A 27,338-nucleotide genomic window follows, 5' to 3' on the forward strand; every position below is an offset into this window, starting at 1 on the left:
TCATATTTGCCCATGTGTTGGGGAGTCACACTATTATCATCATCTTCTCATCTTTTCTTAAAAGTAATAGTCAGGGGTGTCACGCACCTCATTTTTTGAAGGGGCGTTCCTGACAGTTCTTGTACATTTTCATAAGACTGTTATGATAGTCTAGTGGGATAATCTTATAGTTTTCATGTAATGTAAATTTTAAGAATGAACCAAGTTAAATTACAACTGAACTCGACTGTGGTGAATGGTGATGGCCCTGCATTTTCATGTATGGAAAACAGCATAATGTACTATTTAATAACAGTTTGTGCTTCATCATGGGAAAAACACAACTCGACATAAAAATTATAATTCTGTTTGAATCACGTAGACTAAACGACATAAATTGTATTCACCAAAATTCAAAAATGTTAATTTCAAGTTATCACCACAGGTGACGTTTCAAGCCTTATGGCTCGTCATCAGACAATGAACACATATACTAATGAGACCACTAACAGAAATTACATCACATGAAAAACCATATGACACACACACAAAATAAAAAAAAACACTCGGGCAAAAAATTACATCAAGTCAAAACATAAAATACCAAGAACAAATCAATCTAACAAACACCTGATTAGAAAAAAAAAATCTAATGTCAACATACAAATACAATAAGCATCATTAATGCAGAAAAGGATAAATATCCTACTCTTTGTTAAGGCCATTAAGTGATAATTTGTTTAATATATAAATCTGATAGGCTTCACATTTCTAAAAGGAAATTGTTGATATCACCCCCTCTACAGGGTAATTTGACAGCTTCAATGCCAAAATATTATAGTGTGGAAACCAACTGTTTAAATGTAACAAAATATTGTTTAATAGAGTTTTTTTGTTTGTTTGTTTTGTGTGTGTGTGTCGTGGTTTATCATGTGATGTAATTTCTGTAAGCATTTAAGGGCTCATTAGTATATGTGATCATTGTCTGATGAAGAAGCCATATGGTTTGAAATGTCACCTGTGGTGAGAACATGAAATACATTTTTTTTTTTTTTTCGGAGCTGTGGTGTACCAACCTTTCTTTCTTATTATTGTTTACAATAGTTGAGCAATTTGTCTTGCCCGTCAGATGTGCAATTTTTTTTTTTTTTTTTTTTTTTTTTTTTTTTTTTGTGGTTAACCAAAATTCATCAAAAGGTGATGACATAAGCCACTACATTAATTTTGTACCTAGGCTTCAATAATCGTGGACCTTAATTATCACGTGTAAAAATATAGTTTTGTGTTTTGTCAGTTTGAATGGGCATGATGCCTCCTGCTCAAGGTTTGACGCCCCTTCTACTGTCCCTTATTGTTTTGGAGCCAGCTGTGGATCTGGGGTGTGAATGTCATTTTATACTCTTTCCCTAATATGTGTTTCTTCTTTTTGATCTCTAACATGCTCTTTAGACTTTACAGCTATTTATAAGAATCACAATGATTATGATAATGATTTCAGTGAGAATGTGATTTGTTTTAGTGACTGACATGCTGATTGTGAGACAACTACATCCTCAATATACAGAGGTAGATTTTTCTCCTGTGAATGACCACACAAGAAGTCCACACAGTATGTGTACCTTGCAAAATTGTTTAAAAGGGAATAAAATCTAAATTTTACATTCTCACATACATACATACATATGTATGTATTATTAAATTATGTATACAGTACCTTACAGTATTGCCCATTTTCTAAAAGCCTTAAGGGTTCAGATGCCTGTTGTTATCATAGTTTAATTCTGTTTTATTTTTAGAAGTCTAAGGAAGCATGTTATACAAGCCTTGTCTGATACCTTGTAGGCTTCTATTTCAGAAAATCCAGAAACATATAGTACACACACACACACACACACGCGCGCATAAGCAAAGTACTAGTTTCATACTCCTGTGCCAAATCCATACATTTAATTTGTTGTGCTCATGATGATTAAAAACACAATTAAAATCTGACTTCATAATTCCTGTTTTTTCCTTTATTTTCAATTTACATTAATTAAAATTGTAACAAAACCAGAACCAAAAATAGAGAGAAAAAAAAAGACCAAGATCATAATAATATTAATTATAACAAAAATATACACACCCTCTCACACCCACACATCCTGTTCAGCGATCCTTTGGGAGCAAAATTCCGGCATTTCCAAAAGAGTCCCTCTGTCTTTTGATCATCCCGCATCGTTCCGCATCCTCTGAGCAGGCTGTGTGTGTTGAATGAGGCTAGTTAGGGAGTGGGATGGTCTGGGAATTGTGGGAAATACTGGCTGATAGATCAATACTAATAGCACCTTCTGTAGATGGACCGAGCCATGCCGGGGGGGTTTTCCTGATGCTTCTCGAACCCCAAGCTGCTCTCATTCACATCCAGATTTTAACTTAGGTTTTTTTTTCTGTGTGAGGTAGCTTTTCTTGAAAAATGAAGATCATGCAAATAAACAAAAATAAAAATGGCTTCCGAATTTTTTTCTTTTCCTGCTGTATTGTTAAGGGACCAAAACTTCCTAGTTTGGGCAAAGTGGGGGAAAAATAATAGTATCATTGACACATACACACACACACACACACACAAAAGGAATGGAACTGCACTTTACCCAAAATATTGGTGTGTATAGGCACATGCTTACACACACAAACATGTATAATTGTGAAAATATATAGATCTGGCTGCTTCAGTACAGACTGAATCAAGACTTTTGTTACTATACACAGTAAATATTAACTCATTCCCTCCTCAGGTTTAATATTTCACAAAATCTTGCATAATGTGATGTTTTCTTCTGAGTCACAGTCAAGAGGCAGAGGGAAGGGTGAAGTGGGACCGGACATGGCCTTCTTTCTTCTTTAGTGGGAGGGACTACTGTGGTGTCCAGCCATGACGCTGTACAGCATCACCCATCCACCCACCCCCTGCAGGATGTGATGACATCAAGCCATGTTTCTGTCTTTCTTTGAATCTCTTAATCTTTTGGTTGTGCTCGCTCATTCTGTCCCCCTCATGGCTCCCGTCAGGAGGAGGTGCTGCACTGAGAGCTTGTGAGAAACATGGCTGGATTTCAGAGGGAGAGACTATTTGGGGCAATCCCATTCAAAGATGGTTTTCCTGCACACTAAACGTGGACAGCACGACTTTTTTATGTTTTTAGAGAAAAAAAACTTGCGTCAATTTTCAGATTCTTTTCTTCCATATTTCGTTTTTTGGAGAGTGTATAGCATCCTCACAGTTATTGCTCATCATTAGTATTTTTCCGTGTCTTATTTCATAATCCACATGTGTTATATTTTGTTTTTTTACAAGAAGCAGACTGCACCAACGTCTAGGCCAAACTCCTGATCTGCTCCTCCGATGTCCATGGGAGCAATGTCCACGATAGGCAGCCTGGATGTCTTCTGAGTTTTGTACTCAATCACAGTCTTGGCCCACTGACCTGTGTGCTTCTGTAAGACAGCAAAAAAGCCATGTAAGTGGATATAATGTATAAAATAAAAATAAGTATATATATATATATGAATAAATATTTTTTTAATTGGTGTCATTAAGAATTTTTATGTTTTTAAAAGAAGCCAGGCAGTTATTTGATAAAAACAGAGTAAAATATAAATATTTTTTACAATTTAAAATAACAGTTTTCTATATAAATATATATTTTAAAATGTAATTTATTCCTGTGGTGGCAAAGCTGAATTTTCAGCACATGATGGGTCACATGATCCTTCAAAACTCAGAATAATACGGTGATTTTGGTGCTCAAGAAACATTATCTACAAGTTGAAATCAGTTTAATATTTTTCTGGAAACCATATTTTTTTTAGGATTTATGGATAAATAGGAAGCTCAAAAGAACAGTATTTATTTTTAAAAAGATGTTTTGTAAAATTATGAATGCCTTTACTGTCACTTTTGATTTAATTTTCCTGAATAAAAGTATCAATTTATTTTAAAAACTCACACTGACCCCCAACTTTTGAATGGTATTGTATATAATTTAAATTTATTAATCTATTAATAAAAAATATTTTTTAATTCATTTTCAACTTATTGATTTTATAACTATAGCCAGTATTTTCGAAAATGCTATTTTATTGTGTGACTCACCTTGCAGCCATCCTCAAGTACTCCATATGTAAAGCGGCTGTTGCCCTCTGCTCTGATCTCCACATCATTGGAGCCCTGCAGCAGAATGGCCTTCTTCAGGTTGCCTGTGGCTTGGTCCATGTAAGCAACACTGTTCTTGCAGTGGTAGGTGAGGGTCTGAGTGGCCTCAGTAGACAGCAGTCTGAGGAAGTTCAGCTGGACGCTGGTAGTACTAGAAGTCTGGCTGCTATCAGCATAGCTGAACTGTTTGAGAAAGAGAAAATGTCTTTTAATACCTTTTTTAAAATACGTTCATTAATATCACTGAAAGAAAAGAGAGCTGATTAATTGTAACACTAGGAAGTGACACGGGGGAAGGAGAGAGTATTTCAGAACAGCTCCTTGTCTCGGCTGGTTTATGATTGAATGTTACAGTACCATGGACCAACAGAAATTCAGAACTGTGAACAGCTCCCCAAACTAACTGCCGAAATTTGCAGGCACTCAAGCTGACAATAGAACAGCTGTTCATTATCAATTTCACATGTGCCTTTTGTTGTACTGCAAACTTTTAAACAGCTTTTTAATGATTTGTTTTGAGGTTTGTGGTCACTTTACAAAAATTTTAAGCATACTCCTCCAAAATCTAAGGATTATACTCACGTGGAATCCACCGTTCATGCTCTCTCCAAACCACACGTGCTTCTGCGCTTTGCTCTTGCTGCTCCACCAGTTCTTGCGTGGGATTTTGGGAGTGATGGGCTTCACACAGGTCTCTCCGGTCTCCATGTTGCAGAAAACTTTGATGGCATCAACACTGCTACCAAGGTTAGGATCCACCCAGTAGTCACCTGTGGATAGGGACCAAACACATTCAAGTGAGTGAGTATCATACACACAAGTGCACTTGACTGTTTTGAGCATGTGAATGTGACACCTTCTTACATTTTCTAATGTTAGATTGTCTGTGAATCAGTTTTTTTTTTTCACTTCTTACCGCTCTTCCATTCAGGGTGGCAGAGTTTCAGGTCTCTGCAGGAGCGTGCAGGGTTCTTGCGGGAGCCATCTGGGCTGCGGATGTCCTCAATCTGGCTGTTGATTGTCTTCAGTGTGGCGTCCACCTCCACATCATGTTGTCTTAGAGAGCTGGAGGCCTCGTCAGCACGCATGTAACGCATAGGATCGGGTCCCTTCTCAGACCGAGGGAACCCAGCGAAGGCAGACATGTCAATGCCAGGGCCAGGGGGACCAGGAGGACCAGGGGGTCCAGTGTTACCAGGTGGACCCTAATGAGAGCAGACAGGAAGACAAAATGAATCCGAGATCTTCTTTTCATGTCGATAGACCTGATGTCAGTGAATATTTCTGGTTTTATGTGCATGTTTCAGAGTAAGATGCACTCACAACTGGGCCAGTCTCTCCAGAACGTCCACGAGGTCCAGGTGGTCCAATGGGTCCAGGCTGACCATTATTACCGTCCTTACCAGCTGGTCCAACAGGTCCTGCAGGTCCCTATTGCAAGTAATATGTGTTGAACAGACCATTAATAATCCATCTGAGCATTTAATGAAGTTGTCTGTCCTGTTGTCTCAGTTTAACTTGCTGAGAGTCACACTCACTTTAGCGCCACTAGGTCCAGAAGGTCCAGCAGCACCCTGGTCTCCAGGAGCACCCTTTTTTGAGGAGACACAACAGAAATGTAAGCTGCTATCTCTACTTTACAACTGCAACTTGTTTATAAAAACTAAGACTTGTAAAAGAGACTCACAGGAGGTCCAGGCAGACCCTGCAGACCGGTGAATCCTCTGTGTCCCTTCAGACCTCTTTCTCCAGCTTCTCCTGCCTCACCCTTATCACCACGAGGTCCTTGAGGTCCCTGATGCGGAGAAATGGAAAAGCTTCATCAACATGTGAGCATCTAAGTGATATACAGTAAAGCCACAAAAATGACCTGGTGTGACTTAATTCATATTTTTAACCTATATATATCTATATATATAAAAATATAAATAACAGGTTTTGTTCCACACGCTTCATAAAATGTACTTACAACAATGCCTCTAGCTCCAGCGAGTCCAGGGGGTCCAGCAGGTCCTTGTGGGCCCTTTAGAAAAAGGAAAGAAGATGGTACATAAATAATGAATAAAAATCCTTTATATAATATAGGTAATGAAAATTGCTACATCGCTAGTTTTTAGCTCAGGGCTTTTGATCTTAATAAGGATGGTCTTGCTTATTATCCTTCAGGTGAATTTTATTGGGGAGAAATGTTAATGTTAGATTTGGTCTTTATGGTGTAACACTAACAACATTGTTGATTGTAATTATTCTGTCAGAGCAGATCACAAAATTAATATTCATATATGTATTACGTTGAAGTCATGCATTCTTGTAAGCAGAAGATATAATCTGTATACAGTATAACTGAAAATTAGATTTCTGAAGTTGATGTACTCACATTCTCTCCTCTGTCTCCCTGTTTGCCAACTGGACCAACGGAACCAGGGGCACCAGGTGCACCAGGAGCTCCAGGAGCACCGATCGGGCCAGTGTTACCACGCTCACCCTTGAGAAGCACAAGTAAAACACATTCTGTATTATAGCTGGTCGGAAATTCATCTGTGCATTGATTAAACCAACATTTTAGTCCAAAAGTCAGTCATTTTTCCCAGTAAAATTATGTTAATACTACAATTTAAAAGTAATACCAAAACAGTTACACAATAAAGTAATTTCACGAGAGTTATCAGAAGTTTGGACCCCAGTGTATGTGACAAATAGTAATATATTGTTTACTTGTATGGAATTAAAATTATCTGGTAAAACTGGACTGCTTTGTGATTTTACATGATCAGAGGATAACAAAAGAATATTATTATATGAGTTTGTTTGTTTCTTCACCTTCACACCAGCAGCACCATCTCTACCAGGTGGACCGTCAGATCCAGGATTACCCTGAGGACAGACAGGAAGGATGAGTGAGATCTGGTCTTGATATGGTCTTACAATACAAAATGTGGAGTAAAGTGTTCACTGACTTCACTTTAGATGTATCTCTGTGTGAGTTCAGATTACTGCAGTGTAGTTTTGCCTTGTTTGCCACTGATTTTATCATGTTATGCATGAATGTGTTCTTTACCTCACGTCCAGTCTCTCCAGCAGGTCCAGTCAATCCAGGTGGTCCAACAGGGCCAGGAGGTCCACGGTCACCAGCAGAGCCAGAAGATCCCTGTTTACCAGGCTCACCCTGTGGAACACATACATTTTTTAGTTAGTGTCAGATTAGGAGCAAAAGATATTCTTGTGTAATAATACAAAATTTATTTAAAGAAATAAATCTTTAGATAAATGTGATGTAAGTGGCACCTTGAAAATACATTTTTGATATTAATACTTAATATGAATCACTTTCTGGATCTTATAAATATAACCCAAAATTCTCTTCAAAAATGTTACTTGAATTTAAACTGTGTTTGAATGAAGATGAGAGGTTTTCAAATAGAAATGATGTTGTTCGTGAATCTTTTACTTACAGAGGGTCCTGGAAGTCCTGGGAAACCTCTTTCACCACGCTGACCAGGCAAACCAACAATACCACGCGTACCAGCAAGACCAGAAGGGCCGGAGGGACCATCAGCACCCTACACAGGAAATATTGAGAGAAGAAATGTTAAGAATGCAGTAGAGAAACAATCAGCCTTTACAGAATATACCTGTACTTTCTTTGCTAAAATAAGTTTGTATGAATGAATCTGAGACTTACAGGAGGACCATCTGCTCCAGCCATTCCCTTCTCTCCATGATTACCAGGTGGTCCACGCAGTCCAGGATCTCCTTGACTGCCTGGGATACCGGCATCACCACGAGCTCCCTTAGGACCATCTTTACCAGGAGGACCTGCGGGGCCAGCAGGACCAGGATTACCCTGTGAAAGAATAATTGAAAGAAATAAAAATAGATTAGGAGGATAATACAGTCAATCAGTTTAATTGAACTATGGAGAAACCACAGAGATCTGTCTGTGATATTGAGGGGCGTTACATTGGGGCCAGGTGATCCGACTCTTCCTGCAGCACCTGGGAAACCAGTGGCACCCTACAATGGAGAAATATATTATTATTAAGAAACAATTTAACTCAATGCAGTCAAATATTTTTACTGTCAAAGTAACTGGTAAATACTTCAAAATGAATTATAAATGATTACTTATGACTAACTGACTTATTAAGTAACTCACAGGGGCTCCTTGGGCTCCGCGTGCTCCCTTAGGTCCTGTAACACCAGTTGGGCCCTGAAATCAAGCAGTGAGCACTGATGAGCCAAATATAATCATTTAATCTGTGTAGAAACAGCACAAAGTTGATCCATTATGCTAAGCTCTTAATTTATTTAGAAAATCTGAAAGATTTTAAAGATGTCATTTGTCAGTAACCAAAAAACTGCCTCTTTTAACCGCATATCAGTGTAAAACTGATTCACAAAATGCCTCAAAGTATCAATATATATTCAGGCAGAAGCACTAACCACTGGGCCGGGTGCTCCTGATGGTCCTTGGGGTCCAAGGGATCCAGCCTCACCTTTCTGTCCTGCTTCACCAAGCTCTCCCTTAATTCCAGGCTGGCCATCAGCTCCCTAAAGAGTGACATTGACAAAAGGTTGTTATCCGATTGAGCTTCCTTATGACTACATGCTCTAATTTCCAGTTTAATACAAAAGACTCTCCCTAATTGATCATTGGAACCCTTATTTTACATTGTAGCCATAGAAAATTGTACATATAAGTATAACTAACTATAGAGTACTGAGTTATGTAGCACATCCACTGGGTTTACAATATATGTGAAAATGACGGCATTAATTAACAATGTTTTGCTTATCATTTTATTGATGCTTATTAAAATGCCAAAATCCTGAGATATTTCTCTTATGAGAATATTCCATTCTAAAAATGAATACATAATCTATGATGGTGTTAGTGCCAATATTTGTATTGTAGAATACCTTTACATTCAAAATATTAATACGTGGTTGTTTTTTACTGCTTTTTTACGTTTAATCTTATGTCTACAGAATTGCTAAGCCATTATTAGTAATGTTGCCTTATTAGAAGTCATTTTTATTTTGGAGTAAAAACTGTTATGGGAAAAGATCTTTTATGATAAATGACAGTCTATGATATTAGCACTGCAGTAAAATGGAGGGTTTTTGTACTTACAGGAGGTCCAGCAAATCCAGCAGGTCCAGGTGCACCAATCTCACCACGATCACCCTGACCGAATGATAAAAGGATGATAATTAATAAGAAGAAACCTAAAGATAACCTTTGACAAAACTACCAACTCCATTCATTCTTCCATTTGCTGTCTAGTTGTAATAAATTACACTAATCACATTAAAACAAATGTGTTCCTTACAGGGGCACCGCGAGCACCAGGGGCACCAATTGAGCCAATGGGACCAGTTTCACCCTGTGAGAAAAGACACAGTGTCAATAAACGAGAATTAAACAATCTGCTCAATAGTTTTAGCATGCAACCATTGGTAGAAGACCACAGTAAGGATGAGACATTCACCTTAGCGCCATTGGGACCAGAAGGACCAGGTGGACCAATTGGACCAGTTAAACCCTGACAAAACATGACAGAAACATCATCACTTATGACGAGCAAGAAAAAAGCAAGCAATTTCCTTACATCTGTTGTCTTTATAGTACTTACTCTTGAACCATCTTTGCCAGAAGCACCTTCAGGTCCTTTCTCTCCGGTGTCACCCTAGTCAAATGAGACAGCCGGTAAGTCATTCAATAGGTTAACATAAGTAATATGACATTAGGTGGATCTAATCACTGAGAAGATGGATTGTACCACTTTTAAAGACACTTACTCTGTCACCTTTAGCTCCAGGGATTCCAACAACTCCTCGCTCACCAGGCATGCCCTGGAGGCCAGAAGTGCCCTGAGCTCCTGGAGCGCCAGCTGGTCCAATTGCACCCTATTGGAAATCAAGCAGAGATGTAAAGGGGAGTCTGAGAGGTGGCACAGTCAGTCAGAGATTTTTTAAAAGTAGGCTAATTAATACTTTTATTCAGTGAGGATGCATTAAATATTGTTACAAAATATCGATTTCCAATAAATGGTTTCTATTTATCAAAATACCTTAAACGTATATCACAGTTGCCACAAAAATATTAAGCAGCACAACTGTTCATCACTGATAATAATAAGAAATGAGTATATTAGAATGATTTCTAATGGATCTTGCGACAGTGTAGACTCGAGACTGGAAAAATTCAGCGTTGTCAACAAAGTAAGAAAAAGGTTATTCAATAATTTGATTATTTAAAGAGCTTAAGATTTAAGAATGGACAGATTTGATGGAACAGTAGAGCAAAATCTCACAATAGATGTGATGTGGGTCTCACCTTAGGTCCATCGGTTCCGGGAGTTCCTGGAAGTCCTCTTGGTCCCTGGGCACCCTGAGTGCCAGCACTTCCTCTCTCACCAGGGAAACCACGTTCACCCTAAGAGAAGCACAGACAAGAGTTATTTTTGTGTAATGACACATTACTACTGATTTTCAGTAGTAATTTGGAGTCTTGTTAATTAAAGATATAAACTCACTCTTGGTCCAGTGGGACCAGCAGCACCACCCTCTCCAGGAATACCCTATAAAGAGAAAGAATAGGAGAGAGATTCAGCATAATACTTAGACACTAACAAATGGAAAATTATAATAAATATCTTAAGTGATCCTCACCTGGTCACCAGGTTTACCAGGCTCTCCAGGGGCTCCAGTGGGTCCTGGAAGACCCTGTACAAAAACAGAGTAATTCTTAGATAAACCCTGATCCCATGAGACCATGATTATTATTACATATAAATAATGACTCCTTGTTTGACTTCCGTAATTTAAAAAGAGTGACCTTTTCTCTTTCAGAATTGAATAATATATTTGAATATCAATATGAATGTACCTGGAAGCCAGATGGACCAGGCTGACCCTGCTCTCCTCTCTCACCAGCTACACCCTAAAAGCACATTGAAAACACAATTTAGTCTCCAAGGAAGTGTTTCAGACCATGGTCAATTATTAACTGACTTGAAGATTGGAGATCATAAGACATTGTGAGTAATGTGACGTAAGACTCACGGCAGGGCCAGGTGGACCAGCAGCTCCAGTCTCTCCATCTTTTCCAGGCAAACCCTAATAGAAGAAAAAATAAAGAGAGAAAAATGCATTTTTTTATTTTCTTGGTGCTAAATGATTTCAAGGCACAACTCTGTGTGGTTGCTAGGGTGTTCTGAGTAGTTCCTAGGTCAAAACGGCCCAACCCAAGTGAGTGTGATATTCCAGTTATGATTTGGGTTCCTTCTTGTAAGTCTGTAAATCTATAAGACTTCATCAGCTGTAAACGAGATTGATATTTGGTGTAATAGTGATGTTTGGTTTATATGCTTATGAATAATTGTTACTGAATCAGTTACTGTATTTCATAGAAGTTAGTCTGGAGATCTGGTATCTTCTGACATACATATAAGGCCAAGTAATTTGGACATGCATGTCTATTGAACTATGACTTACTCTAAGACCGGGGCGTCCAACAAGTCCTTTCTCACCAGGTTTTCCAGGTTCACCCTGTGAGAGAGATATGATCCAGTGAGGTACAACACATATACTTCCCAAACATTTTTAAGGACCTTAACATGAACATTAGTAGCTGAAATGCAGAACACTCCAATGGTCTCACATTGATTCCCTTCGGTCCAGGGAATCCCATCACTCCAGGCTGACCACGAGCTCCCAGAGGCCCTGGAGGACCAGGGCGTCCATCTTCACCAGGGGCACCCTATAATGAATAAAATATGTTCAGCACTGAACTGAAATTTGCCCTGAATGCATAGTTTGCAGCATTTAGTATCTAAAAAAATCAATCCCAGTGGATATTGAGTCAATGTATACCATTCAAAGGTTTGGGGTTGGAAGAATTTTTTTGTTTTTGAAAGAAATCTCAGAAAAAAGTCAGTAAAAACATTAATATTATGATTTATTGTTCAAATTTAAAAGAACTTATTTCTAATTAATGTAATGTATTCTTGTGATGGTAAAGCTGAGATATTACTTCAGTCTTCAATGTCACATGATCCCTCAGAAATCATTTTATGCTGTAATGGTGCTCAAGAAACATTTACTTATCATGATATTTTCTCAGGATCCAGCATTTATTTGAAACAGATATGTATTTTAAAATTTAAATTGTCTTTACTGATATTGATTAAAATTAATTTCTTTCAAACAAATCGTTTTGATCCCAAGCTTTTGAACAATAGTGTAAATCTGTTTGCAGGCTGTACCTATTTACTGTTACTAGAAAAATGAAAGTGCTTTAAATTATATACAGTAGATACTCACAGTTGGTCCAACTTTTCCTTGAGGTCCAGCATCACCAGGGCGTCCAGTGAGACCCTGATAGAAGAGGAAACAGATGAATGGTCAAAAATCATAAAAGCTGATTTCAGATTGTAATGTCTGCAATAATGATTATCTAAATTGCCCTGAATAATCTCTTTTCAGGTAAATCCCAGAAATACCACAGTCACTTACTCTAGCTCCAGGAAGACCAGACTCGCCTGAGCGACCAGGATCTCCAGTTGTTCCTTTTGGCCCGGTCAAACCTGGCACACCACGATCACCAGGAGCTCCCTATCATAGTACAGAACATTTGAGTTCAGAGGAAACACGCAGGTTGATTAGATGAGTAACCAACTTTGAGTCTAAATCACCAACCTTTGCTCCAGCTAGACCATCCTGACCAGGGAATCCACGGTTACCTGGAGCTCCCTAGAAAATAACAACACATACAAGCTTATTAGTGAGGTTCTTTATCATTCAGTTAATCAGTAAATCTAAGATAAGAAACACACTCTTTCTCCAGGAGGTCCATTTGGTCCGGCAGAACCAGGCTCTCCTCTTGGTCCTCTCTTGCCTTCCTCTCCAGATGGCCCAGGGGCACCCTGAGGTCCTACAACACCCTGTGTAATTAGGAAAAAAATATAACTGATTAGTTTGCTAGAATATTTCATATGATTGTAACTGCTACAATAGAAAGGACGACTGATGATAAGTATAATGTTGATTACTTACAAGCTCTCCCTTGGGTCCAGCCTCGCCTTTAAATCCTGGCATACCAGGGTCTCCCTGTTTAAACACAAAAGTGTTTTTTACTAGTACAATGGCGAACCTCAAATGGCAGAATAATCAATAACCTGTGCTCTCCCGATCATCCATAGGAAATTACTAATAGATGTCTGGGAAACACTGAGAGCATTTTAACTGTACATGATTACGTACAGATTGTCCTTTTGGCCCAAGAGGTCCAGTAGATCCCTGAGGTCCTGGCGGGCCACGGGGTCCTGGGAAACCAGGGGCACCAGCGATGCCAGGAGCACCCTGCCAAAGAGAAACATGTTCACATTAGATTCACTGCAACAGTGTGACAGTGTATACAGAGAAATGAGTGAAAGAGAACAATAAATTATATGGATGTACTCACAGCAGATCCTTTGGCACCAGGAATACCATCAGTACCAGGGTTACCCTGCAGAACGTGAACATTTCATTTAAAAATACTGCATATTTTTAGACTGATAAAGAAAATCAAATAATATTTTGCTCGTCATATTGTCTGTAATATTACTCACAGATGCACCGGCGGGTCCAGGTGATCCAGGTGTACCGGCCTCTCCACGTTGTCCTTGTGCACCCTCAGGTCCACGAGCTCCAGTGGGACCTGCTTCACCCTGCAGGAGTGAACATCATCAGGAGTGAACATCATATCTCATTACCAAGGATCTGTGCAAATCAAAAATGCTTACATTTGAGAATGGGCTAAGAATTCCCAGTGAGGTGCTATAGATGACTGATATTTTACCTTAGAACCAGGGGATCCTGGGAAACCTGGAGCACCAGCAGGACCAACAGGGCCCTGAGGACAGAAACATCAACAAATGATCAAAGAGGTGTGCATATTTCCTGCTAACTACGAAATATTTGTAGTAAATATTGAGTGAAATTATTTGCTATCGTTAAGTTTAATTATATATTATATCTACATGATATCGGCAATCATCCACCTTGATATCTATATTAGTTATCAGTAGCAATAGCATTAATGTAGTTAAATTTTCAAAACAGAATGGAAACCATGATTTTAAGTGTATTTAGACTTCTAGCATGTGACAACCTGCACTTGAAGAAGTGAGGAAATACACTTACAGGAGAACCAGCAGGACCAGGCAGACCATCATTACCACGGGCACCCTGTGGACAGACATAAGTAGATCATTACCGTCTGAAGCCACTTTCAGCAGCAGAGTTTTTGATCATGTATGGTATTGTTAATTAGGCCAGTTAAGTGAGTGTCCACTTACAGCAGAACCAGAAGACCCAGAACGACCTCTCTCACCGGGCAGACCACGTGGACCCTGAAATAAGAAAAAAAGAAACCAGGATGGAGAGTGTGAGATCCATGTCAGTGTTAGACAACTACAGCTAAATTAATCATCAGGCCATTTCTGACTCTAGGAACTGACCATTGGTCCAGGAGTACCGCTCTCACCATTAGAACCAGCTTCACCCTGGAAGAAGAGAGAGGAGACTGATTACACGTTAAGGTCGTATAATTTTAGGTCAATCAATTTGCTCAGACATAATAAATGATAAATGTCTATTATAATTCTGATGCCCTGTGAAATCTGTGTGCATGTTATTATATATGTGCTTTTTGTCAAATATGAGTATAGACAGTAGTCATAGTGTAGTGTATCTGTTAAAGTTGGGTGTAAATGAACAGGTAGTGAATCTCCATTTCTCAAAGGTTTTTATAGGAGTACTTCTATTTTATAACATCTTTATCATATATGCAGATGCAAATAATATCTATGCAGATTTGCAAACAATAATGTCTTAAAATTACATAAACGTAATAAATGTATGTTAGAATTCTGATGCCCTGTGAAACATTTTTGTCAGATATGATTATAGGCAGTGTATTAAGATGAATTTTACGTAGTTTATCCATCAGAGTCGGGTGTTTTGGCTTACTGTTTTCATGTTGCTATACCTTAGCACCTGCAGCACCAGCCTCTCCTTTAGCTCCATCCAGACCCGGGTGTCCCTACAAACACATTCAATAGTTAAATGCATGTATTTATACGGAAGTTAACATACAGAAAAACATTTAGTTCCAGATGATACTCACTCTGTGTCCCTTGATGCCAGGTAGGCCAGGGGTTCCAGGGAATCCACGGGCTCCCTGTCATATAAATAAAAAGCATATTTAGTGATTATGTTCAATCTTTGTAAAAATGTGATTATATTAAACTGTATGACTATTATCAGAACACAAACAAGTGTATGCGGTTTACCTGAGGCCCTGTGGGTCCACGCTCACCAGCCTTACCAGGTTTGCCAGCCTCACCCTGGAAAAAGAGTGCACAGAGACATTTGTAGTTTGGATCTGTCAAGAATTCAACATCTGGAAAAGGCTGTATATAGCATTCCAGAGGCAAAAACTACTCACATCACTTCCAGGTTTTCCAGGGGGCCCCGGTGGGCCACGGGGTCCAAGGGCACCCTAAAAAGTAAACCAATTGTTATAAACTGATTAAACTGTATTGTGTTCTCTAGTAAAGCAGACTGCAAAGCCATGCCATTCTCTGTGTGCATCTGAATGCGTCATCTGTGTGGGCCATGTAATATGTGAGTATATAAAATGCTGTATGTGTGTAAGATTTGGGACACTCACAGCAGGGCCAGGTTCACCAGCCTCTCCAGGGTTGCCTTGGAAACCTTGTGGGCCCTGGAATGGAAACAAATGACAGTGTGGGATTAGGAGTTGGTGTTGGTGGGTGCTAACAAATTACTCATATGTGTCTCGTCAATGGAGCTTCTGTTGAGAATGTAATCAGCATTATGTTGTATTTATTCTGGAAATATGACATGATTATGAATATGAATGATGGGTGTTTACTTACAGGTGCTCCAGAGGGGCCCGGAGGACCACGGGGACCCATTGGACCCTGTAGAAACAGATAAAGTTGAAATGCAGCATGGCAACTTTGAAACAAATAAATGAAAACAGCATGACTATGTTGTATTTTCTAATCATTTAAGATTAATTATGTTTCATTTGTGTGTGATTTATTCTTAGAAACAACATTTATTTTGGATATATGTTTATCCTGTATGTGACAAGCTTTGAATCTGTGAAGCACTGTAACTTTCTGAGAACAGGTGGCATTTGATAATGTCATTAGGGGGCACTAAACATTAAAAACAGGTAACAGCAGGTAACTCTCCTGATATTATTCTTTATGTTGCAGAGTACAATACTTTGTTTAAACTTACAGTCATAGAGATCTTTATGTACAATTATAATGCAGCACCTTAAATTTATCACAATGCTCAAATATTGTAACTTCAGGTAAGTTTTATTAATTTGTGCATGTTGTTTTTGCTTCTTCTTTTTTTGTATGAAATGCTTTGGCAATATGACTGAAAAAAAGTTTGACACACAGAGCAAATTTTTTTATTCCATCTTGAAATGAAATATAATTCCAGAGCATTAGGCAAGGGGGCAGAACAATTATAGAACTATATACTATAAAAACTATTAATATTTGTATTATTCTGACAGATCCATACTGGCCAAAATAATTACTTATAAAATACTGACTTATATATTTATATAGAGTTTCTTTTTCAAATTGGTTGCCCTTTAAACCAGAAAAAAAAATCATAAAAGTTATTTAATATACATACAGATATGTTTGTGTTTGTGAACACTGTTTTTCTCACCATTGGTCCCTGCATCACACCCATCGCAGCACCTCCTGCCTTCTCATCAAAACCACCAGCCATCTGAGCAGCAAAGTTCTGCGCACACACACACACACACACACACAGAAAAACAAATTTACAGTAACCCCGCAAAAGGGCAGACAATAATTTAGAGAGAAGATAAAAGGAGAGGAAAAACATACTCCTCCAAGTCCAGGGGGACCATTAGGTCCTGGGGGTCCAGGGGGTCCTGGGTTTCCAGGTGTCCCAGGCTCGCCATCTCTCCCCCTTGGTCCGGGAGCACCCTAAGAGTTGGGAGTAAAAATAAAAAAACAAGCATATGAGTGGAAAAGAACAGAGCTTAACTAAAGCCTTTTCACATGACAGCATCCTGCAGAGTGTGTCCACTGCCCCCTTCATGTAACCGGACTACTGCTAATAAGGTCTGACATCACTTTACCAAACAAGTCTGAGAAAAAAGTTACTTACCTTCTCACCCTTAGGTCCTTTCTCGCCACGTGTTCCCTGGTCTCCTGGGGGTCCCTGAAATCACAATAAGAAATGTAAAAAAAAAAAAAAGTACAGTTGTAGATATCTGAAATGAAAAGAACAACAGCACATTCAAATAAACGTTCTGGAGAGCCCCCTAGTGGAGAGGTGCAATGATGTGTGACAAATTATTCAGAAACCAACTACCAAAGTTTTTATGATTCATCTCACCATTGGGCCAGCAGGTCCTCTTGGTCCTACAACCTGCAGAAACAAACAAATAAATATTATTTTACAACTCCAGTTTTTAGCAAAATCAGAACAAAACACAAAGTTGTTTACTGGTGAAATGACTTACATCTGCAATATCGCCTGGTTCTCCTTTCTGTCCCTGTGTAGAGTAAAAAAGAACATATTTAAAACTTATTATACAATTTACATAGGTATTCAGTATTCCACCTTAAGAATATTATGCATTTCTTAGATAAAGATAAAAAAGTCAAGGTCTCACCTTTGCACCAAGTGACCCTGTTGAATCATGTCACAGGAAGAAGAAGATAAAGACTGACAGTTAGACACAGGAGGAAGTAGTTCTGCATGTATTCATTCAATTAGCAAGTATTCAAACATACAAAAACAACCATTGCTGCAAAATAACAGTACTGACTACTTGTAAAATCTGAATCATATGTTCATAACCATACTGCTGGCTCATCATTAAAAAACTAAAGGTCACCAAAGGGTCAGAAAAAAAACGTCTGTGAATGAAGCAATCAGCTAATACTGACTCATAATGAAGACACTAAGCTGGTCAGAAACTCAGTGCTACTGTAAGAACTAATGAACAATTACTCCCTGCAGAAACTTTATAGCTGAAAAGACCAACTCAGCGGCACCCCACTAGGCCGTGTACCAAAACAGCATCATTCTCTTCCCAATCCGCTTTGGTTAAATTGTTAAAAGCAGAATATGAAGGTGCAAGCTCATGATAAATTTAAAACATGATAATGCATTATGCTTTAAATTAGAAGCAATATTAGGCTATATGCTGCTCAGCAAATTAGAATAAAATATTTAGTGAAAACTCATTCTGTATCAGTGTCATAAGCTGATTACAGTGAGCTAGAGTACATTAAAAGGAAAACATTTAATCATATTTTGTTAAATATGTTCATCTAATTATTTATATACTGTTCATTTTCAAACTTTTGTGTATATCAGTGCCGCAGCAACACATTTTGAAAATGAACAGTATCAGCTGGTTCACTGAACATGAAGTGAATGAAAAAAAGTAGAAAGAACACTTCTTAATGTTTTGTTAATAAGGCTGTTTAAATGAGGTTGTGCCATGACCTCCCATTCAAAGACTCATTGTCTTGTTTTTCAGCTTTTTCTGAACTAAAGCAGTATAAGGCCAAGATGAGTCCACTTTCAAGAAATGTATTGTCTTTTTTGTGTTAAAAACTGAATATCAATCTATTTGAACTATTTATGTCCCTCAGTGAAAGCATAAAACAAAAATGCAACACAAAAAAAAAAAAAAAAGTCAAATCATCATCCTCGGAATGAAATACAAGTTAGCTCAAAACATGACCAATATACAATCATAAATTTCCTTTTTTGAAGAAGTGACCAAATATCTTGTCTACAATTAATGGATTTCACAGCAAACTAGCATCAAGAGTAAACCTACTATCAAAGTAAAATGTAAAGTGGACACATTTTAGCCATAATTTGCACTATAATGCAAACGAGAAACTTAAAAGTGTTGCTTTCTTCCCTTTAAATGTTTGCTTTGAGTTCTGAATGCAAACACATGACCAACTAGGTGTAGTCTAGTGGTATGTGACACTTTTGCCATGGTTACAGAACTCAGAGCAGATAGCTAGCAGGACAGGTATGATAAGCAAAGAGAGGTGTATGAGCAGAGAGCGGACCGATAGGTTCGTCGGTGTCAGCTGGGCAGATGGGACAGCACTCTCCAGGTGGAATGATGGGATTGGTACAGTCTTTCAGGTCCTCACAGATGACCTCGTCACATAGCACTGCCCCTGCATCACACACACAGACACGGCACGCTTCTGGCTTCCATACTGCACGGTCTGCATACTGCTGGCCATCTTGGATGCAGCCCCCAAAGTCTTCCTCTGCAGCCACCAGAAGGGGGCGACAGAAAGGAGTGCATGGGGGTAAGAGACAGGTGAGCGACAAAAATATAAACTTCTTCCTGAAAAAATTTAGAAATAATTTTAGATTATATATGTATACATGTATATGTATATATTCTTAATTATATATTAATTAATTATAATTATATAATTAGGATATTCTAAATTGTATTTATGTGTGTGTGTGTGTGTGTGTCTATATATATATATATATATATATATATGTATGCATAAACAAAATTCTAATTTCTGTCCACCTGGTAACTGGCGTCTGGTTAAATTTACATTATACATTCACCACAACACTGGCTAGTAATATTTGCAGGGTGTATATCTGACACCCTGGTGTAAAATGTGGGCTCCTGTAGTCTGCGTATTTGTAACTGAACCCCAAATCTACTTAACTAGCCATGAATGGGGCTTTCTCAAAAACAGACTGGGCTGCATTGACAGCCTGGTGCCCTATGCAAACACACGCCTCTTGAAAGCTCCATCTGGATCTAATGGTCTTACTTACTACCAGGGCAAACACACCCTCATGGGTCGGAAAGGACTGCCCTTACACACACAGAACCCCTTGATCTGTTTGCTTTTCAAATATTCATATGCAAATGCAATTTGACTCAAACTTTCAGCCCTGGTGCACATTAATCCAGCAATTATAACTGTTTAAATCTGAACTGTAAATATGGAAAATAAATTTTTACAGGATGCAATTATAGTCCTCGCCTAAGCAAGCAATTCTGTGTAATTAACATTTCCTTTTTTTACTGAGTAGTGAGACATTTAATGAGCACAGTGAGAACACAATGAGATCATCACCCTGGTCATTATTCTTCTATCCCTTCAGAGTTTACCCAGTATCACAGATGAGACTCTTCCAATATGCTTGTTCCTCTTTGAGGTTGCCAGTATGATATTTTGCCATTTCAAACAACATTCCACAGACCCCCTCCCTATCCACCCACCAAACCTAGTTCCCCAAATCTCCTACTAATTGATGTAAAATCCCCTGAACGTTTTTGCTTCCCAAACCCTTTGCATGAGTGCTAGTGGTGCACCGTTTGAACCCTTGTAGGAACCTTTGCTCCTAATCTTGAGTGAAGCAGTGCTCACACTCACACTATGGATGTATTAATGGCATGCATATGAAATGGTTGAACATAACCTTTTACATTGTAGTAATAAAAACTAAACAAAACTTGAAGCATCATTTGGTGTTCCTCGGTTTGCCACACTGGCTTAAGTTCCTATGAAAACTCTAAAGACGGTCAATCTTTTCTCCAGGTATCCCATTATGAAGAAAATAAACACTTTAAATAGCCTACATAATGAAAACTGAAAAATGGATGAATTGAAAACTGAAAAAGTGATAAGTAATGAGGAAAGTATACATTTTGTAACTATAATGATACAGGTCCTATCCAGCTGTTGCTATAGTAACCTCACGAGAATGTATCTTGGCGAGCATCATTTTTGCGCACTGATTGACTTGAAGTCTAACTTTTGTGGCTGCTGAACCATTGTTTAGAAACGTTAATGCAAAATGAATACGTAGATACTTAACCAGTTTTGTTCTATAACTTTTAGCAAACTTAGAAATCTAATACACACAAGAGTCTGAGCGTGTTAACCTGTCGCGCAACCTCAGCATCTGTCGATTCTGTCTGCACTACGAACGAGAACCAGACTGTTCACATCAATGGAGCGCGATTCAGCAGCGTTTGCGCTTTGACGCGTCGCGTCGCTGGTTCGCAGTGTAGACTGCAATCAAACTTTGGATATTTGCACACGTAGACTTAAAATACAAGCATGCGGTCTTATATTTATAAAAACGAGCCAATACATTCCACATTCCAAAGGAGAAACGAGCAAACCAAAATGATCCATTCCATACCTTTCTCTCATGATGTCACCGTGGCAACACCACACAATATTTTAGTAGAATACTTTGAATTTCAATGTGAAAAACTCCAACTTACGGTCATCTTCTTGTTGACATCTTACAAGAGATAGCAAAACGCAATGCGTTGCTACAAGTAGCAGGAGAGTCCGTGAATCCACTAATCTGAACATGTCTAAAGGTAAGACATGCAGGTCCTCAGGGGTCAAAGTCGCCGAAGAACCGGCGGAGCGGGAGCTCTGTGCTCGCGGGGAGTGTGAAGGTGGAGGTGGATGTATTTGGGAGGATCCGACGCCAGGCACACACAGACAGAACCCACCGCGTCAGTCAGAGCTCCGCGGTTTAATGTCCACTGGTGCATTTATGAATCTTAGTATATCCCAAAAAGTGAGTCCAACCCCGACCCCCAGGAGCGCTGAAATACGAGTTAAATCAGCCCCCAACTTCACCACACCCCATTTGGAAAGATGAGGGTGGGGGGGGGGGGGGGGACTCCTCTATCTCAAGAACAATTCTATCCAAACCCATCCACCCCTCCCCTTATTGCCTTTTCCTGGCAAGTGGTGGGCTTTCTCTCTGTGCTTTTGTATGAAAGTTCATCAGAATGGCCTTTGCTCAGAAAAGAGACTTGGAGAACCAGAATAGGCAGAATAGGCTACAAAATTCAAAGATTTGGACCCACTAGGTGTCACATGACCATTAGAAACTCAAGATAATGTCATGAAGCATCAAAATACAGATAGATAATAAAATACATAAGAACCAAGGGTGGTCACACATAAGGTGTGAACAACATCAAACCTGAAGAATCAGATATAATTGCAGTTTGCATTTTCAATAATACTTATATTCCAAAAACCATGTAACTGGTGCTATGGTGAACATCTTGATTATGGACGTCCCACAAATCACTGTGAATAAGATATGAACATTATACAGCATATTGTCTTTTTGATTCAACAATGTCACAATTCCAACTTACCAAACTTGTATTAACCTTACCAACTAACAAAAGACAAACCTCCAATATTTGGCACAACCTGACTAAATTTAAACATTATTTCTCCGGTAGAGCAACAGCTGCTTCAACTGCTGAGTTATTGTTATTACAGTCCAAATAAATGTCCTGTTCAGGCAAAGCAGTAACTTGACAGCAGCTCTTTGTTTCACAAGCAATTTGTTTCTGTTAAAAGTAAAACTAAATCTTCAATGAAACCAAACCTAAAGCTAAAACTATTTACTATCATTTCATTAACTGAATTATGTCATGGCAACTAACTGAAATAAGCTTTTCAGTTGAGGTAATACAATTATTAAAAAAAGAAAAAAAAGTTAAGCTAACAAGAAATGTACAATATAACAAAAAAAGCATAAAAGCACATTCAAGTTACAAAAGTAAACTAAAATATAAAATATTACTGAAGATATAACAATAAATGATCATTTAAATGTTAATAAATACTACAATAACTTACAAAAATAACACTGTTCGTGTGTATTTTTTCTCAAATATTTCACATCTGTTGAAGAAAAACTGATCTTTTGAATATATGACTGTAAAGTGGGTTGCTTTTAAATGGCAACTTATATTGTTTCTAAAACTAGCAAAAAAATCATTGTTGTTCATGTCTTCCCCAGTTTTGTAAAGTTTATTTCCTTTATGCAACTGTTCCACAATTAATTCAATACAATAAAACATCTACGATCATCAATCTCACTGTGGGAACAGAGGAGGAGAGAAAATTTGAAAGTATAAAAGAAGGAATACGGATACTGGAATATCGGCCTCGACCTCGGTGTGAGACATCCTGTGTATGCAGATGAGTTTTTTATACAGTGTGCACATATGAAAATCAGTGTGTGTGTTTGTGGTTGTGTGGTACATGAATGCATGTCTATTAGTTTTATGAAGGGATATGTGTATGTGTGTGTACTCATCGGTGCGACTGTGGACACAACCTGTTGGATGTGTGTGTGTCCGAAATGAGCCCTGACTGTGTGCTCTGTAAGACACACACACAATGCAGCTCTGTGTGCAGACCTGAGGAATGTGAGAGAGCACCGGGCAGTGGGGGAGAGGAGAGCCGCGGGTGTGGATGGAGGGAGGGTGTGGAAAGGTAGAGGGATGAGGAGAGCAGAAGAGCGGTAGCCGTGGCACGGCGAGGCTCCAGGGGTGTGTAAGGTGGCTGGGTTGCTGTGGATCAGATGATGTAGGGCCAGCCGATTAGCACGAGAACCGTGTCGAGAGCAAAACACTGACCGTAATTGGCATCAGGCTTTAGAAGGCGATTCGTGCCTGAAGATTCAGCACCTGCCAAACTAACTCTTAAATGGGAGGCTTTTCCACCATTCTTTGAAGAATAATGGTGAATAAAGCTGAATTAAAGGAATGGTCCAACCAAAAAAAGAATTTTAATTTACTCACCATCATGTTATTCCAAATATTCTGTCTTTGTTTGGTTTCATAAAGCTTTCTATTTATTCTCATAACTTCTGAGATAAGCTATGACAAAACAGAGTGGCCGGTGTCCTGGAACGGAGGATTTTCTGAATGAAAGGTCCCTGTTGATAGAGTGATTTAGTACACAAATGGGTTTAATTCATGCAGGACACCACCGTCTGGGTTTAATAGCTCCCCTTTGACTTTATCCAAAACTTAATGCTTCAGCTCTGATCCAGCATTTACTATGTGATTTAATTCTTGATCAGGGGTTTTCAAACTGTGGTTCAGGGGTCCCCATGGGGCCTCAAGGGGGTGCTAGGGGGTCCATGGGAAAAGGTCAGGATAAATGCATACAAAAATATAACATCTTTTCAGATTTATATATCTAGCAGTATTATAGTGGGCAGACACATGATCAAATACTTTCCATATAATATTCATATTCATTATACCCATTCATTTATATTACACAGTAAAAAATATATCACAGTACAAATTTTATATAATATTTGTTTTTATATTATATTATATTATATTATATTATATTATATTATATTATATTATATTATATTATATTATTTGGGTATCCTTGGCATTAAAAATATTGAAAATATTGCACTAGATAACTGAGGCTTTTGGAATATTTCCTCAGGTGTGATTTAATATCATGAGCTCTGTGCAAAGCTGGTGCTTCATGCAGTATACTTTCAGTGGAACCAGTAGTGTTTACCAGTTCTCTGCCTTAGAACAAACAAATGCACACACACACACACACACACACACACACACACGCACACACACACTCAACGATAACTTAAAACAAACAGTTCACCTCTGGGCTCTGCATTCTTAGCAGCTCCCTGGTACACACTCAAGGGTGAGAGTTAAGTCCTGAGAACTGGCCTGAGAAACTGACCCTGTTTGTGTACATGCAATCCAAGTGCTTGACATTACATCTAAATATTTTTTAAATACAAAAGAACAATAAATAAAAATAATTAAATAGAATATATAGTTTTAAAGTAAAGTAAATTACTTGTATAAGCATAAATAAAGACAGATTTTAATAAAAATTTACATTACTGTACTACACTGCTGTTTGAGGTCAGAAAGATTTGGTTTTCTAAATAAATCTATATTTTTTTGGAGGGAAGAGAGGGGGTTACAGATGGAGCAGGTAGACAAAGCCAGCATTCATGGACACAGTGAAGGAATGAAAAACATTCTCCACCAAGAGACGCATGGTCATCAGTAGGACATGGGTTAGGGTGTGCACGTGTGTATGGATGTATGTGTGCCAGCACGAAATGATATGATATGAGGGGAAGGGGTGTTTGATCTAATGTTAAGTGGGTATCATTTTACTCCAGGCTCTGGTTAAAAGGAGCCCTTGCATCAATATCTACCAGCTGCAGTGGAGCAGGCAGAGAAAAAGATCGGGGAGTAAGTCTAATGGCACACACTTTCAAAAAAGGTAGTAAAGCCGTCACTGGGGTGGTACCTTTTCAAAAGGTGCAACTTTGTGCCTTTTTTATCCCAAAAGTGTGCATAACAGTAATTTAAAATGTACATATTACCTAAATTTTATATTTTAGTGCCTCAATGGTGCAATTTAAAAAAAAAGGTGCCACCCCGGTGACAGCATTAAAAAGTAAAAGGTTCAATTCCTTAATGTGAGCGTATGTATGTGACAGGTCCCCAAAGACAACAGTACAATGACCCACACAGCCTCTCTGGAATGCATTCATTCAGAGTTCACTGGGAATTATGTCAGTGTAGAGCTCAAAAAAGAACACACTTATTTTTACACTCTTCCACAAACTGAAAAAATTGAGACTGTACATAAACCTCAAGTGTAACTAAAAGGATAAGTCTCAACTGACATTCGGCTGTGGAAAGGTGAGGTTAGTCGGTATGCTGGAGCTGAAGTCTCCGTTCACAGAGGTGAGTTGGTACGGTCTGCCCTCTACAGGCAAAAAGGCCTGCTGTCAAATGTCACACACTCCTCATTTTAGTCTAGTCGGATTAATTAAACTTAAACAAATACATTCAAAAGTGTACATTTAAACTGTTGTGTTTCTGTTTTAGACAGAAAAGTTAAACGGACACTTGTGCATCAGTTTTCAGTCTCAAGAGTTTTGAACTGTGTAGCTAAGCCAATGTCCAGCAGGGGGAGCTCTAATCGAATAAGCCGATTTAGTCAAATCACTTACAGACTATATCAGCTCATGAAATTGTTATGAGTTCTTGCAAAGGCTCAAATGTGCAAGAACCATGAGCAAGGTTAAATTAATTGGATATACTGATACCCGGTTTTGATGTGGCCACGGGGCCATTGGCCAATGGTGCCCAAAGCCAAGGTCGACTGCGAGCCATGAGTCATGCTGACCCAAGACTCCGAAATTACTTGTGGAATTAATTGTGAAAATGTAAGTATCAACATTAATAAAACTTTACAGGTAAGGAGTGCTTCGTGAATGTATAACATGACCTCAGATCAGATCTTCTAGCTGTAACAGGATCAGTCTGGTTTCCTCTGTCACTCCCCACCATAGAATCTCTGCCACTCAAAACTGCACAGCTTCCAGGGAGACCCCACTGACCTCACAACCCCCTCAAAGTGAAAGCATTGCTTTTTTATTTTTAATTGTTCATTTTCTATATGTGCAATCCTTATAAAACTTTATTTTATTTTCTGACCGAAGATTCTTTATCGCTGTGTATTCCTGTATTTCCGATAGTTCATCCTTGCAGTGTTTAATATTGTTACAGCAATAAACATAACAAGTATAGTAGCTACATTTATGCCTATATTTATTTGTACCTATATTTATATAAATTCAATTAATCTAAATAAAAATGAACTGTTATTTATAAGCTTTTTTTCCTTCTGGTGGCTGAAATTGAGTTTTTGGTCAATATTTTGCGACGTGTTTTTGCAAGGAATATAAAAACGTAAAAACTCATACACGGGCATTTTTTTCTTTCGTTGCTTGAAATATAAGTGCGTTCTAACTGTATTCTATCTGTCTTCATCACGCAGTGAATGCTTTTGGACTCTCAATACATGTTTTTGTTTGTTTTTTGCAAAGATATGTCAGCTCTATCGTCTTTCAATCCGTCACACATACAACACAATAACATAATGTCGGTGAATTTCTTTACATTGTAATCAATGAAAAATCATAACTTTTCTATTGTCTTCTTTTTAAAGAACTTCAACAGTTGCAATCGAACCATTCTGGCGAAAAATTGCTTCTGCTTGTGAGCAGCTTGTTACAGTACCGAGTTCTGATTGGCCAATCGCCGCTATTTAGTTTGTGAATTATCATAAGTAATTTAGAGAATTTTTACATTTCATTTGCATGGTAAGTTTAACATAATATACGTATTATGATTTATCTGCGT

At 38.4% G+C, this 27,338-nt stretch overlaps 1 protein-coding gene across 3 annotated transcripts; it reads right to left on the bottom strand.

Annotated features, from left to right (window-relative positions):
- Nucleotides 1-1,972: 1,972 nt before the first annotated feature.
- LOC128018735 (collagen alpha-1(II) chain-like) lies at nt 1,973-21,928 on the bottom strand. Of its 3 annotated transcripts, XM_052604462.1 has the most exons (54): nt 21,567-21,928; nt 19,354-19,563; nt 17,928-17,944; nt 17,775-17,807; nt 17,648-17,680; nt 17,417-17,470; nt 17,131-17,232; nt 16,946-17,023; nt 16,123-16,167; nt 15,894-15,947; nt 15,669-15,722; nt 15,514-15,567; nt 15,348-15,401; nt 15,210-15,263; nt 14,680-14,724; nt 14,518-14,571; nt 14,363-14,407; nt 14,019-14,072; nt 13,789-13,887; nt 13,641-13,685; nt 13,439-13,537; nt 13,232-13,285; nt 13,012-13,119; nt 12,875-12,928; nt 12,692-12,790; nt 12,500-12,553; nt 11,838-11,936; nt 11,672-11,725; nt 11,240-11,293; nt 11,064-11,117; nt 10,847-10,900; nt 10,711-10,755; nt 10,512-10,610; nt 9,974-10,081; nt 9,808-9,861; nt 9,664-9,717; nt 9,505-9,558; nt 9,306-9,359; nt 8,615-8,722; nt 8,328-8,381; nt 8,132-8,185; nt 7,854-8,015; nt 7,624-7,731; nt 7,230-7,337; nt 6,992-7,045; nt 6,549-6,656; nt 6,141-6,194; nt 5,859-5,966; nt 5,710-5,763; nt 5,495-5,602; nt 5,088-5,376; nt 4,754-4,941; nt 4,112-4,354; nt 1,973-3,453 (listed from the first exon to the last, which is right to left on the bottom strand). In XM_052604462.1, the coding sequence occupies exons 1-54, from the start codon at nt 21,658-21,660 to the stop codon at nt 3,307-3,309; spliced, it is 4,476 nt and encodes a 1,491-aa protein (XP_052460422.1). In that variant the 5' UTR covers nt 21,661-21,928; the 3' UTR covers nt 1,973-3,306. The 3 variants fall into 3 exon arrangements, with proteins under 3 accessions (XP_052460422.1, XP_052460423.1, XP_052460424.1); XM_052604463.1 differs by lacking the exon at nt 19,354-19,563 and having other exon boundaries at nt 21,567-21,846; XM_052604464.1 differs by lacking the exons at nt 7,230-7,337; nt 7,624-7,731; nt 7,854-8,015 and having other exon boundaries at nt 21,567-21,847.
- Nucleotides 21,929-27,338: the final 5,410 nt, after the last annotated feature.

This window comes from Carassius gibelio, chromosome A8 (assembly GCF_023724105.1).
Source record: "Carassius gibelio isolate Cgi1373 ecotype wild population from Czech Republic chromosome A8, carGib1.2-hapl.c, whole genome shotgun sequence".
Classification (NCBI taxonomy): Eukaryota; Metazoa; Chordata; class Actinopteri; order Cypriniformes; family Cyprinidae; genus Carassius; species Carassius gibelio.